Here is a 14,430-nt window from a genome sequence, read left to right on the forward strand (position 1 = left end):
CGTCCTGTCAAATGCCACGTCACTTATCTTGCGCATATATGAGCATTATGGAATTAACACCGTGTGTCATCAGCACCAGAGCTGATATATATATACACTACCGTTCAAAAGTTTGGGATCACCCAAACAATTTTGTGTTTTCCATGAAAAGTCACACTTATTCACCACCATATGTTGTGAAATGAATAGAAAATAGAGTCAAGACATTGACAAGGTTAGAAATAATGATTTGTATTTGAAATAAGATTTTTTTTACATCAAACTTTGCTTTCGTCAAAGAATCCTCCATTTGCAGCAATTACAGCATTGCAGACCTTTGGCATTCTAGCTGTTAATTTGTTGAGGTAATCTGGAGAAATTGCACCCCACACTTCCAGAAGCAGCTCCCACAAGTTGGATTGGTTGGATGGGCACTTCTTTGAGCAGATTGAGTTTCTGGAGCATCACATTTGTGGGGTCAATTAAACGCTCAAAATGGCCAGAAAAAGAGAACTTTCATCTGAAACTCGACAGTCTATTCTTGTTCTTAGAAATGAAGGCTATTCCATGCGAGAAATTGCTAAGAAATTGAAGATTTCCTACACCGGTGTGTACTACTCCCTTCAGAGGACAGCAAATTATTATTTCATTATTTCAAATACAAATCATTATTTCTAACCTTGTCAATGTCTTGACTCTATTTTCTATTCATTTCACAACATATGGTGGTGAATAAGTGTGACTTTTCATGGAAAACACGAAATTGTTTGGGTGATCCCAAACTTTTGAACGGTAGTGTATATATATATGTATATATCCATCCATCCATCCATCCATTATCCAAACCGTTTATCCTTACTCAGGGTAGCGGGGATGCTGGAGCCTATCCCAGCAGTCATTGGCCGGCAGGCGGGGAGACACCCTGGACAGGCTGCCAGTCCATCACAGGGTTGACACACACACACACACATTCATACCTAGGGACAATTCAGTACGGCGGATTCATCTGACCTTCATGTCTGTGGACTGTGGGAGGAAACTGGAGCACTCAAAGGAAACCCACGCAGACACAGGAAGAACATGCAAACTCCACACAGAGGATGACCCGGGACGACCCCCCAAGGTTGGACTACCCCAGGGCTCAAACCTAGGACCTTCTTGCTGGGAGGCGACCATGCTAACCACTGTGCCACCATGCCACCCTGGTTATAAATTGAAGTGTCCTAATCCCACCCAATTCTATCTCTTTACAAAGAAATACACATTTTAGCTGTCAATCTAAACTCAGCACCAAATTTACCAACCCCAAGCCCTACGAATACGCACAAACACTGCTTTCATGGTTAGGTGTGGTTGTATGACATCGAAGGCAATGGGAAAGATAACGTGAATATTCCAAATATGTGCACTAGTTCCCACTATCTGTTTTAATGAGTCACATTCACACAATGTCTGGAATACTTACTACTCGCTGGCCTGCTACGCCGGACATGTTCTCACTAAATCTCACCACCAGTATGACGGCTGAAGAGAGGTAAAGGCAAACAAAGTACAAAGCAAATGAAATGCAAGAAAAGTAACAGCATTAGACACTTAATACTTTTTTATAGGAACTCATCTTGAATTCAAATGTTATTGCAAGAGATGCACCCATATCACCTTTTCACCGCCGACACGATTCCCAGTACAAATCTTTAAGTATCGGCAGTGAACACCAAGTTCTGGTGTTATCCATTACTTTTGCTTAACAGTGCAGATTTACATCATCAGTTTAGGGTCGATGGGCAAAAATAAATGACACAAAATCAGTTTTTTTCCACAGGCACAAAAACGCAGTAAATCAAACCATTTTGATTTTATTTGGGCCCAAGACATATTACTCATGACTTTTGGTATTGGATTTTAGTCTTCTCAGGTACATCGCTGATACGACACACAATTTCAGCTTGGTGTCAGCGTGCTATCTGATGCAAGTACTGGTATCAGTGTATTCCGCTATTACTTCAGTAAATTCAACATCCTTAAACAAAAGTTTAAAATCTACAGCCATAATAACTCATCTATATATTATATATATATAGATGAATGCTGGCATGTAAATGAAGACCTTAATGGTTCCTGCATATACTGTATGATAATGCACGTTGTGGGAAATCTTGTTTTTGAAAAAAGGATCATGTGTTTTTTGAAACTGTGACATACATTTCCGGCACCGTGTCTCCCAAATACACATCCACTGGCTAAATAGTGTTTTGGAATGGACCCAAAAAAAACCCAGTGACACTAAAAACCAGACACTTCCATGTGGAGTTAAACGTGCATCAGAGGGAAGGATGTATGATTATGACCAGCCCATATTAAAAAAAAGGGTTGACTCTGTCGTGTAGAAAGACGGCCGACAGGGAGGAGGCTGCTAAAGAGGAAAAGGCAAAACAGATTTTCTGGGTGTGCCTTTACCGAAAAAAAAAAAACCTAATCCAACTTGATGTAAAATACAAGACATAAAACCATGATGAAAAAAATCCACTTTTCATTATGTTTGACCTCTTTATTTGAAATACAAAGAAACAATAAGTCTTATTACAACCCATTTGTTTTCGTCCGCCAGCATTTAATATTCAGAAAAAACAGTTGTTGTAGTACGGTGTAGTAACTCAAATCACACAAACAAATTCCCCACCGTCCCCATAGTGCATCTGAAAAGATGAAGTTTAAAGGAAGGAAAATTAAAAGTGATGTACAACATAAATAAAACCAGTATAAAGGCGTCTTCTTGTACTTGCTTCCCCCATGGAAGAACAGATGAACGCAGTGAGAGACTTCTTCCAGGTTAAAACCAGGGATGCTAGGCAGCAAACACACACTGTCCCATTAATATTCATTTGTCTTGAAGTTAGAATCAATAATTGATCGGGCGTTTCTCACGATACAGGCTTTATTTTCATATCAAAGCTTTTCGGGAGAAAAACATTTTGTTTTTTGAACTTGAAAAACCAACATTCTGAGAAACAACCCGACAAGACACAAGAGATAAACCAGATTGTCTAGAAAAAAAAAATCCATCATTTTATCCTTTTATCTATTTAATCTTAAAATACCACACAGGTGAGAAAATGTATGAAAAAAGTCCAAATAAATACACTTTGGTGTGAGCGTCCTACACGACTGTCATGCTGGTACTGCTGAGCCCTTTGCTTCGTTCATCAGCAGCATCTTTCACTGCCCGATTTTCTGTTTAATCTATTTTATGTCACTGAATGGACACCTGACATCGTCTTCCACACCTACATGTTTCATGACCCCGGTAGCCATCAAACTTAATGAAAATGTATATCTGAAACATGAAAATGCCAAGATGACAATTGGGGGGGAAAAAATCACCTTGCCCTTTCCTCAAATTACTAAAAAAGAAAAATGGTTCCGTTACGTTTTGCTGTGCTTTGTATGTTAGTACATTTGTTTTTTAGGTCAACAGATACAAGCTCCTTCCTAACGCTGTCCTTTCTAGTAACAATACATCATAATTATCATTCATAACCTCTTATGTCACACTGTATACATTAATTATCTCATCACTGTACATGGTTGTGTCAGCCTTGTATACAATCTACCATAAGTGATTATTTTTGACATCTTTGCTGGAAAGCACGTGTCTGTGTTCACATTTCAGTATTCAAGTTAACATCTTCACAGCTGCTTGGTCATCCGGCGAGAGTGTGTGTGTACCGCCTCGACAAACGCGCCCACGCTTTCCGGGTCCATGTCGGGGTACAGGCCGTGGCCCAGGTTGGCGATGTAGCCCCTGGTACTGAAACCCTCCAGCATCTTCTTCACTATGTCTGATATGCGCTCCTGAAGGTGGGATGAGGAGACAGAGGTATGAGAGAGGAAAAACAGAGTGGAGGATGGGGAAAGAGGAGAAATTGAGGGGCAGAAGAGACAAATGACGATTAGATTAAAATAAACAGACACGCATACAAGACCTTTTTTTTTTGTGGATCCCCCCCCCCTTTTTTTTTTCCTCCCCAATTGTACCTGGCCAATCACCCCACTCTGAGCTGTCCCAGTCACTGCTCCACCCTCTCTGCTGATCCAGGGAGGGCTGCAGACTACCACATGCTTCCTCTGATACATGTGGAGTCGCCAGACGCTGCTTTTCACCTGACAGTGAGGAGTTTCACCAGGGGGACGTAGCACGTGGGAGGATCATGCTATTCCACCCCACCCCAAACAGGCGCCCCGACCAACCAGAGGAGGCGCTAGTGTAGCGACCAGGACACATACCCACATCTGCCTTCCCACCCGCAGATATGGCCAATTATGTCTGTAAGGACACCCAACGAAGCTGGAAATAACATGGGGGTTTGAACCGGCGATCCCCGATACAAGACCTTTTGTGCTGCAATGGTTATGCTATGGACCATAGCTGGCCCCAAATATGAAAACACTTGTACATGTTAATAAGTCTGTGCGCTTGAGTATTCCACTAAAATTGGGTCCCAGTTTTAAGATTTTAGGAACTTGTCACTGGTATACGTGTCTGTAGTTAGTACAGACTAACAGCCCATAGTTGGGCAAAAAACTGTTTCTGACAACTAGGGTTAAATAAATAGTTTCAGAAGCAGTAACATCACAAACAGGACTATCTAAAACTTTAGTTTCATTTATCTGGTTCTTTATTTTTAAGAGTGGTATTTCGGACCATGTGAAGGTGCATATCAAAGCAAAGGCAGAGGTTACCTTAGGAGCATAGAGAGCGCAGGGGTCCATGTTTCCCTGTAGGCTGACCTTCCCTCCTGTACGTTCCCTGGATTGCAAAAACACACGCACACGCACACACACACACACACACACACACACACACACACACACACACACACACACACACACACACAGGTAATGTGTTAATGAGTAAAGAGTAAAGTTGCCATTTGATGACTAAGCCAGGAAACCAAGTTTGTTAACCTGAAGCCTGTGAATAATGAGGGCAGTAACTGACTCTTTAGGGAGAAGCTCGTGTTGCTAGTGTTTCTCAGGAACATGGTTCTGCATCAGAATCCCTGTCAGAACTCTCATTCTGTGGCCGTCCAGCACAGTGGATCCAATGCATTGAGACAATGTTCCTTGTGAACTGAATTAAAAAGAGGGCTGAGGTGTACAAACAACTCTCCCTAAACCTTGTAACAAGAGTTAAGATTCAAATCTGCACTATCACCATGTGGATTAGCCTTGACAGAATGGTGTTCATTAGCCCACGACCCCACCTGACACCTGATTTTAAAGGGGCTGTTAACAGGTAACAGTGGTGATGATTCTTTGGCTGATCCTTCCCCATACGGTTTAGAGATATTTCAATCCTGTATGGAGCTATGGCAATATATTAAAAATCTTGAGAGAGAGAGAGAGAGAGAGAGAGAGAGAGAGAGAGAGAGAGAGAGAGAGAGAGAGAGAGAGAGAGAGAGAGAGAAGAGCAGAAAATTTGACTGGTGCAAAATGAGGCTAGGAGAGGTTTACATCCATCCTGCTTCTCTCTCAACACATGGTGTTACAAGTTACTCTGATTACATTTAGTGTATGTGTGTGTGTGTGTGTGTGTGTGTGTACATGCAGACTGGCAATTAATGTTGAAGCGTGTGTATGTGTGTGTGCAGGTGGGAGTTAATGTTGGAACGTGTCTGTGTGCAGGGTTGGTTGTTAATGTTGGAGTGGAAGTGTGTTTATGCATATTACCGTGCTGATCGTGGGTCAATGGTCCAGTCCAACCCAACTACCTCATAGTTAGACTGAGACAAGTCCTCTAGAGCATAGTGGCCATCCTTTGCAAACACAATCTGACACACAAAAACACAACACCTCTACATTAACCACACACACTTGTGAACTAGAATACACACATCCAAAGAAAATTCATCAATCAACATGTTTGTTTCTGAAATTCTCTCTCTCTCTTTCTCTCACGTACAAGAGAAAAGAGGTTACAAGTATTGATACAGTATATGCAGTAACTTTTAAACAAATAGCATGAATGATAGCCAGTGAAATGCCTCCACCTACTGGAGAAAAATCAAAATAGTGGTACCCTCACCACAAATTGTTTTTGCGGATATCTATGGAAGTATGCATTTGTGTACTTATGTGCAAGCATTGTATATGTGCGCATATGCATGTGTGCGTGCGCATGTGACACATGCTCTCTCTCTCACCATTGGTACATCGTTCCCTGCTGCCTTCATCTTGTCTTTGACCCTACGAGCGATGTCTCGAAGGTAAGGCAGAGCGAATTCTTTAAACTCTACTGGTCCCAAAATGCCGGCATGAGACTCAAACACCTGAAGAGCCTGCACATAAACACATAACAAGGGAAAACATTTTTTTGGGGTGTATTTAGATTAATATATAATTGACAAAGGTTATATACTTGGTGAGACTGATGACCTCTTTTATAGAGGAAATGAACAGACAGTACAATGTCAAAAGATGTAGACTAGAGCATGAACTCAGCAGGGCTCCTAACACACACATTTAAATAATGACTTTTTAGTTCACTTCATGAAATGGCTAAAGCATATCTGCAATAGCAAATCACAATCAAAAAACACACAGGTAGAACCATTCATTTTGAAAATTGTTTCTCACAGACATTAGATGATCGGTCAGTAAAAGAGACTTTAGTCTACTGTGTCTGTCTGCTGTGTAATTTGGATGAATTTGAGAATGAAACTTATTTTGTGTGCTCTTTGTATATGACATGCTATGAGTAAACTAGACATTTTCAAGTTAGATGAACGAAGAACTTGGGAGATGTCTCAAGGAAATTCTACTGTTTGTTGCGATATGTGTATATGTATGTATCTGTAAAGTTTTAGAAAAACAGAAAGGGACTTTGTAGGATTTTGCCCTATGTATGTTGTAATGATTTTGTAACGAAACCTGATAAAATGTTGTGTATGGCCTGGGTAACTTAAAGAAAAGAATAACTAACAGTCAAACAACACAAGCTCATTGATTATTCAAAAGGCTAGTTGGAAGAAAGACAGTCGCTACAGAGAACGGGGTCCAAACTAATAGTGGCAGAGGCAAAATGCATAGAAGCAAAGAGTGTGATCCTTCTTATGATCCTTAGACGGTGACTGGACTGGCGCTGAAAACAGTGGATGAAATCTGAACGCTTCTGACACTGGATTACGACCTTTTACTGTAATCTACTTTCATATGCAAAAAGGCTGTCTCACCTGTGCCCCGGCAGCAACCTGTCCCAGCAGATACTCCACTATGACATCAGTCAGCATCCTCAGTAACATGTGGCTGGACTCAGGGTGGCGGTACAACCAACGCTTCGCTTTAGACTGGGTGGCAGAGCCTCCGCCTTCGATCATGTAGGACATGAGCGTCCACTGGAGAAGAGAGAAAAGCGGTAAAGGACTGATGACTGATCATCATCATCACGTCTACTTTGTTTCAAATGGGCAGAGTCCCGCACATCTTAAGTCATATCATGAAAGGCTGCATAATTCTTTTGCAATCAGACTTTGCTTTGGGGAATGCCGCAGTACCTTATCAGCTCCCCAATGTGATACAAACCTTTCAACAAATCTCTATTTGTATACAACACAAAATAGCTACACCAAAGAGAGTGTACCCCAGTATATATGCAGGCATAGTATATATATATATATATATATATATATATATATATATATATATATATATATATATATATATATATATATACACTACCGTTCAAAAGTTTGGGATCACCCAAACAATTTCGTGTTTTCCATGAAAAGTCACACTTATTCACCACCATATGTTGTGAAATGAATAGAAAATAGAGTCAAGACATTGACAAGGTTAGAAATAATGATTTGTATTTGAAATAAGATTTTTTTTACATCAAACTTTGCTTTCGTCAAAGAATCCTCCATTTGCAGCAATTACAGCATTGCAGACCTTTGGCATTCTAGCTGTTAATTTGTTGAGGTAATCTGGAGAAATTGCACCCCACGCTTGCAGAAGCAGCTCCCACAAGTTGGATTGGTTGGATGGGCACTTCTTTGAGCAGATTGAGTTTCTGGAGCATCACATTTGTGGGGTCAATTAAACGCTCAAAATGGCCAGAAAAAGAGAACTTTCATCTGAAACTCGACAGTCTATTCTTGTTCTTAGAAATGAAGGCTATTCCATGCGAGAAATTGCTAAGAAATTGAAGATTTCCTACACCGGTGTGTACTACTCCCTTCAGAGGACAGCACAAACAGGCTCTAACAGGTACTATTTAATGAAGATGCCAGTTGGGGACCTGTGAGGCGTCTGTTTCTCAAACTAGAGACTCTAATGTACTTATCTTCTTGCTCAGTTGTGCAACGCGGCCTCCCACTTCTTTTTCTATTCTGGTTAGAGCCTGTTTGTGCTGTCCTCTGAAGGAAGTAGTACACACCGGTGTAGGAAATCTTCAATTTCTTAGCAATTTCTCGCATGGAATAGCCTTCATTTCTAAGAACAAGAATAGACTGTCGAGTTTCAGATGAAAGTTCTCTTTTTCTGGCCATTTTGAGCGTTTAATTGACCCCACAAATGTGATGCTCCAGAAACTCAATCTGCTCAAAGAAGTGCCCATCCAACCAATCCAACTTGTGGGAGCTGCTTCTGGAAGCGTGGGGTGCAATTTCTCCAGATTACCTCAACAAATTAACAGCTAGAATGCCAAAGGTCTGCAATGCTGTAATTGCTGCAAATGGAGGATTCTTTGACGAAAGCAAAGTTTGATGTAAAAAAAATCTTATTTCAAATACAAATCATTATTTCTAACCTTGTCAATGTCTTGACTCTATTTTCTATTCATTTCACAACATATGGTGGTGAATAAGTGTGACTTTTCATGGAAAACACAAAATTGTTTGGGTGATCCCAAACTTTTGAACGGTAGTGTATATATATATATATATATATATATATATATATATATATATATATATATATATATATATATATATATATATATAAGTTTACGAATATCTAAGGGACATCAGCAATAATAAGTATCTTTTTATAGAGTGCAGAACAAATCACACTAAAAAATTTACATGATAGAAAATTTGTGGGTCTGCATGTGTGTTTGTTTGCCCATTACTTTTTGTCAGCCTATCTGTCTCCGAGCGTGTGTGTGTGTGTGTTTCCATTTTCTCTCACTGGTGCCCCGGTAAATCCGATGAGGGGCACCTTGCCCTCAATTTTGTGCCGGGTCAGCGTGATGGCCTTGAAGACGTAGCCAAGCTCCTTGTTGACGTCCACTTTGGCCTGCAGAAGCTGGAGGTCTTCGGGCTCCTTCAGAGGTGCTGTGAATGTGGGACCTTTGCCAGACACCATTTGGACATCCATACCCATGGCCTGATAGATGATAGTAATAGAGGGACAGGGAATGAGAGGGGAAAAAATGACTCAAGTGGGACAAAAAGCATACACCCATCAGCCAAAACATTAAAACCACTGAAAGGCGAAGTGACTAACATTATCTCATTACAACGGCACCTGTCAAGGGGTGGGATATATTAGGCAGCAAGTGAACAGTCAGTTCTTGAAGTTGATGCATTGGAAGCAGGAAAAATGGGCAACTGTAAGGATTTTGACAAAGGTCAGATTGTCATGGCTAGACGACTGGGTCAGAGCATCTCCAAATTGACAGGTCCTGGGGGGTGTTCCCGGTATGCAGTGGTCAGTACCTACCAAAAGTGGTCCAAGGACGGACAACCAGTGAACTGGCGACAGGGTCATGGGCACCCAAGGCTCAATGATGCACATGGAGAGCGAAGGCTAGCCCATCTGGTCCAATCCCACAGAAGAGCTAATGTAGCTCCAATTGCTGAAAAAGTTAATGCTGGCTATGATGGACAGGTGTCAGAACACAGTGCATCACAGCTTGCTGTGTATGGGGCTGCATAGCTGCAGACCGGTCAGAGTGCTCATGATGACCCCTGTCCTCCACTGAAAGCACCTACAATGGGCACGTGAGCATCAGAAATGGACCATGGAGCAATAGAAGAAGGTGGCCTGGTCTGATGAATCACATTTTCTTTCACATCATGTGGATGGCCGAGTGCGTCGTTTACCTGGGGAAGAACTGGCACCAGGATGTACTATGGGAAGAAGGCAAGCCGGCAGACGGAGTGTGATGCTCTGGGCAATGTTCTGCTGGGAAAACCTGGGTCCTGGCATTCATGTGGATGTTACTTTGACATGTACCACCTACCTAAACATTGTTGCAGACCAGGTACAACCCATCATGGCAACGGTATTCCCCGGTGGCAGTGGGCTCAGGTGGTTTTAATGTTTTGGCTGATCAGTGTATATGTTCCAATTCCAGGGGAAAACACATGTAGACAATATAGAGTATTCGATATACAAAGGGAGGTTGCATTCATTTAGAAGGACCCTCACCTGTGGGATCACCAGGATGTCAGAGAAGATGATGGCAGCATCGAAGGGAAAACGTCTCAGAGGCTACAGATGTATATAGTGGGGAAGAAATGAAATTAGAAAGAATCACTTTGTAAGGTTAACATATGATACAGTCTGCAAAATACTTTTGATTCAAATACTTTTTTAAAAAAAAGGGACCAGATATTAGGGGGGGGGGGGTTTCAAAGGCCTGGCTCCAATATATTGAGTCATAGACATTGGTATGTGGTATTGACAAAATTAAATATCACAATATTTCTGACTGACTAACTTGATAATGTGACAACACTATGGGAATGATGACTGGTGACTTCAGAAGATATTTACACAAAAGAAAATGTTAAGAAATTATCATTAGTAATGTCGATATGCTGACATTCATTGTTGATTTCACACAGCTAAAGCCGTCGAATAAGTCCCGAAAATTGTCCCACTTTACTACAATGCAGCCTTTAAGACCAGGAAATGGCAACATTTACGTTATATCACCATATTACCAGAAACAAATCCCACACCATATCTAATGACCTGTCACAATATCAATATTATACTGATATATTGCCCAGCTCTAGACAGGGCTACAGTGCCAGTTGTCTCAGTCCTTGTGTAAATACAACAATCTAAATGTGCAAATGTAATGAATTGGTATAAATAGTTGAGATTGGAAACCTGTGCAATTTGGCTTAATAAGGGAATAATCAAACATGTGGTTTTACAGGGATAAAGTTTGGAAAACCGCTACCTGCAGAGTGAGCTCACAGCAAGCCTCTGGAGAGCGACACGTGTCAAAGAAATCCTTTCCTGCTCTGAACTCGCGGAACTCTGCACAGACATCAAGTTAGACAGACAACAACAACATGATGTATCTGGTGGAAATAGAGCAGTCACTGGTTTGTTCCTAGGTTAAATAATGAATTACAATGTCGACGTCTGGAACACAAATTCCATCACAATTTTTTTTAAAAATTTAAACATCAACAGGTTTACAGATAAAAAAAGCTAGTGACAATACAAAATAGGAATGTATAAACAATGCATTGAAAATAAAACATCTACTCCCCCCACAGAGCCCTGCTGTTATCGTCTGCAAACAATCAAGTCCTAAGTAAGTTGAAAAAGGACTCCAAACTTCATAAAACTGAAAAGATTCCTCTCTTAAATAAAAGCTGAGTGTTTCAAGAGGCATGAACTCTTAACAAACTGCTTATCCACAGTGCAATGTTAGGGGGTTCTTCCAACACCCACCTCAATAAAATGCATCGTTTAGCACAGAAGAAGAGGATTTCCAGGAGTTTTAATTAATTTGGAGGAATATTTGGGGGATTATCTACACCAAGAATGCATGATGAAGGAGGAATGTTCCCTGTTTGACCAATTATGTCATTGATTTCTTTAAGAACATCTTTCCAGAATTTGTCCATCACAATTTTACAGCATAATTTACACACTGATAGCAATATATTGTCAGGTTTTTACTCTTGTTATTTCATCGTTTCAAAATGAATACTTAACGTTGTGTTGTTGGTACAAGTGAATATTTATGTTCAAGAAAAAAGAGTGATTCTTGTGAAGAAAAAGGAAGAAGTGGTGTTTTGTGGACTGTACCGGGTAGGTATCGTCCGGCCTGTCTCATACACCAGACTGGGATGTGTTGTGTCTCTTCTCCTCGGGCTGCACGCAGGAAAGTGTCATTCTGCAACTGAGGGAAATCCTTCGGTCTGGAAAGAAAAGAAAACAAGGCAAGGCTGTGTCCTGTTTGTTCAGCAATAATGCAGTCATAACTACAACCATGCGTCATAATAACCAACAAACCCTGGTGATGAATAAATGTGTTTTTATCAAACAGTAGCTAAATAAAATCAGCACAATCTGCAACTGAACCAGCAACCAAAATTGTGACATTTTAAAATAAATAAATAAATAAATAAAAATATATCTGTACACATTATGCATAGTAGTATGGGCAAGGACAACCTTCAATCATAGTGTCTATTCTATCCAATTAATGACTACACCAAGCAATAGTATTCTACACTATCAATAAAAATAAATTACCCATAGTAATCAACAAAATATTTTAACCAATGACAATTAAAACAAATATGATAGAAAAAAAATCAAAAATACAAAAAGATGTTTAGGTGAGCATAAAAATAATAGTAATATATGATTGGGCCTTTATGTATTACACAATACTCTCCAGCTATGGGTTAAATAGTGCCACTGCCAAGTAGATACCTCGGGAGAGGAATAGGCTGTGGGAGTAAACCCCTACAGAAAAATCAACATCTACAGTGCTGTTGTTTTTTTTGTTTTTCTTGCCCTTTTGTATCTGTTTAAGTGGGAGAGTACTGTTGGCGTCATGTGTGGCTGCCGCTTCTCCCTCTCGTAGCTCCCCCTTCCCATCCACCCCTGTATGTCTGTGTTATGTTTATCTGTTGTGTTGTTTCACCCCGTTTATGTAAAGCGACTTTGAGTGTTAGAAAAGCGCTATATAAGTTTGATTTATTATTACATTGAAGGAAAATTCAATCCATCAGTCCATTAGGTTCTGGGCTGCAATAAGGTAAGCCAGGTTTTCTTATCTGAATTAAAGACCCACCCATCCCTTTCCCCTCATCAAGCATATGGAGCTGAAAATGACAGACTGATGGTTTGAGATAGAGACCCTCTCCTCTCTTATCATCTCCTGGCAGTCGAGCAACGGTTGCAAGAATGGTTTGTTGCGGAGGCATCAACGTGACAGGCTGACTGTGAATATCAATTTCGACTTGAATATAAAGGAGGCTATGTGTTATTCATCTCTCCATAATAAAAGATGTGATGATGAAAACAGATTAAAGCAAGCCCTTTGCTTTATAATTATAAAAGACAAACTACAGCAGCCAAAAGACAAAATTACATCACCGGGTCTAGTTCGAGTAATGATGTGAAACACTGTCCCTCTCAGTATTAGGGTGGATTGCCTACAGCCCTGTTAATAACATTAGACCCAGAAATTGACGATTTGGTCAAAGAAACTTAACTTGTGATTTCTGTAGTTGCTTTTCGTAATAACAACAATGATGTGGAATGATATCTGTGCACTTTATTTAATCCAAAATGCATTGCACTGCATGTTTAAGTATAAAACGAGTTACATACATACTGTGATTGATTAATTGATTGATTGATTGATTGATTGATAGATAGATAAAGGTAAAAGAACACACTATCAGATTCTCAAGAGGACAAATTGAACACGTTTAGGATTGAAATGTGACCATATTGTTGCAAGTTTTCCTTTAGATTCAAAATGCACAGAATGCGTTAAAGGGTTTAAGTTATTGTTATGCTGATTTCTCGTTCATGTTTGCATGGATTAAAACCTTTGAGTAGGTAAAATGGACTCTTAAGACGCTATGGTCCTCTCATAGCGGTAAAAGATTTGGTTGTTATTTGCGTATCATTACCTTCTTTTTGTCTGTGCACTTTTCACCTAATGTAACGCGCATCGCATTGCATTTGAATGTACGAAATATGCCATATATTTAAAATTGGATTGATTGATTGTCTTCCAAGCCAGAAGCGTATTTAACACAAAAAGAAAGAATAGCATCAGGATGTCGGCACCTGTCGTTTTCATGTCACAAAACCCTCCAATTCAGCTGCTTATTGCCCATTAAAAGTTTAAACTTCTTTGTATGATACAGCATAAACTGTGGACTTGATGCTGGCTTTAACGGACGTCCTCCCAAATGTGTTTCGTAAGGATGACATAAATTGCTTTATAAATACATAATACTTCGATAGGTACCAACCAGCCTGTTAATACGACGTGAAATAACAACTTACAGTATCAGATCGTCCTTGTTCATGATGAAGACAGGGCTCATAAAGTTGGCAGCGACTCAGGAGCGATGCTTTCTTTATTCTTGTCGGTTTCTAAACTGTTACTCGGACCAGCTTGCACAACATTTTGAAAGTGTTACACCCCTTTCCTAGCTACGGTCACCG

The 14,430-nt window shown here is 40.3% G+C and overlaps 1 protein-coding gene across 1 annotated transcript; it reads right to left on the reverse strand.

Moving 5' to 3' along the window:
* Positions 1-2,518: 2,518 nt before the first annotated feature.
* urod (uroporphyrinogen decarboxylase) lies at positions 2,519-14,430 on the reverse strand. The gene is made up of 10 exons (XM_056293281.1): positions 14,269-14,430; positions 12,040-12,152; positions 11,177-11,256; positions 10,414-10,476; positions 9,169-9,366; positions 7,212-7,373; positions 6,183-6,317; positions 5,710-5,810; positions 4,720-4,786; positions 2,519-3,831 (listed from the first exon to the last, which is right to left on the reverse strand). The coding sequence occupies exons 1-10, from the start codon at positions 14,307-14,309 to the stop codon at positions 3,667-3,669; spliced, it is 1,125 nt and encodes a 374-aa protein (XP_056149256.1). The 5' UTR covers positions 14,310-14,430; the 3' UTR covers positions 2,519-3,666.

This window comes from Lampris incognitus, chromosome 14 (assembly GCF_029633865.1).
Source record: "Lampris incognitus isolate fLamInc1 chromosome 14, fLamInc1.hap2, whole genome shotgun sequence".
NCBI classification, from domain to species: Eukaryota; Metazoa; Chordata; class Actinopteri; order Lampriformes; family Lampridae; genus Lampris; species Lampris incognitus.

Bases quoted from the DNA above. Each gene is read 5' to 3' on its own strand.
- urod (XM_056293281.1), bottom strand. From the start codon at position 14,309: ATGAGCCCTGTCTTCATCATGAACAAGGACGATCTGATACT. The intron at 7,374-9,168 runs GTGAGAGAAAAT...TCTCTTCTCCAG, and splicing joins TCGGATTTACCGGGGCACCA to TGGACGCTCATGTCCTACAT. The intron at 4,787-5,709 runs GTAATATGCATA...TTTGCAATCCAG, and splicing joins ATTGACCCACGATCAGCACG to GGAACGTACAGGAGGGAAGG.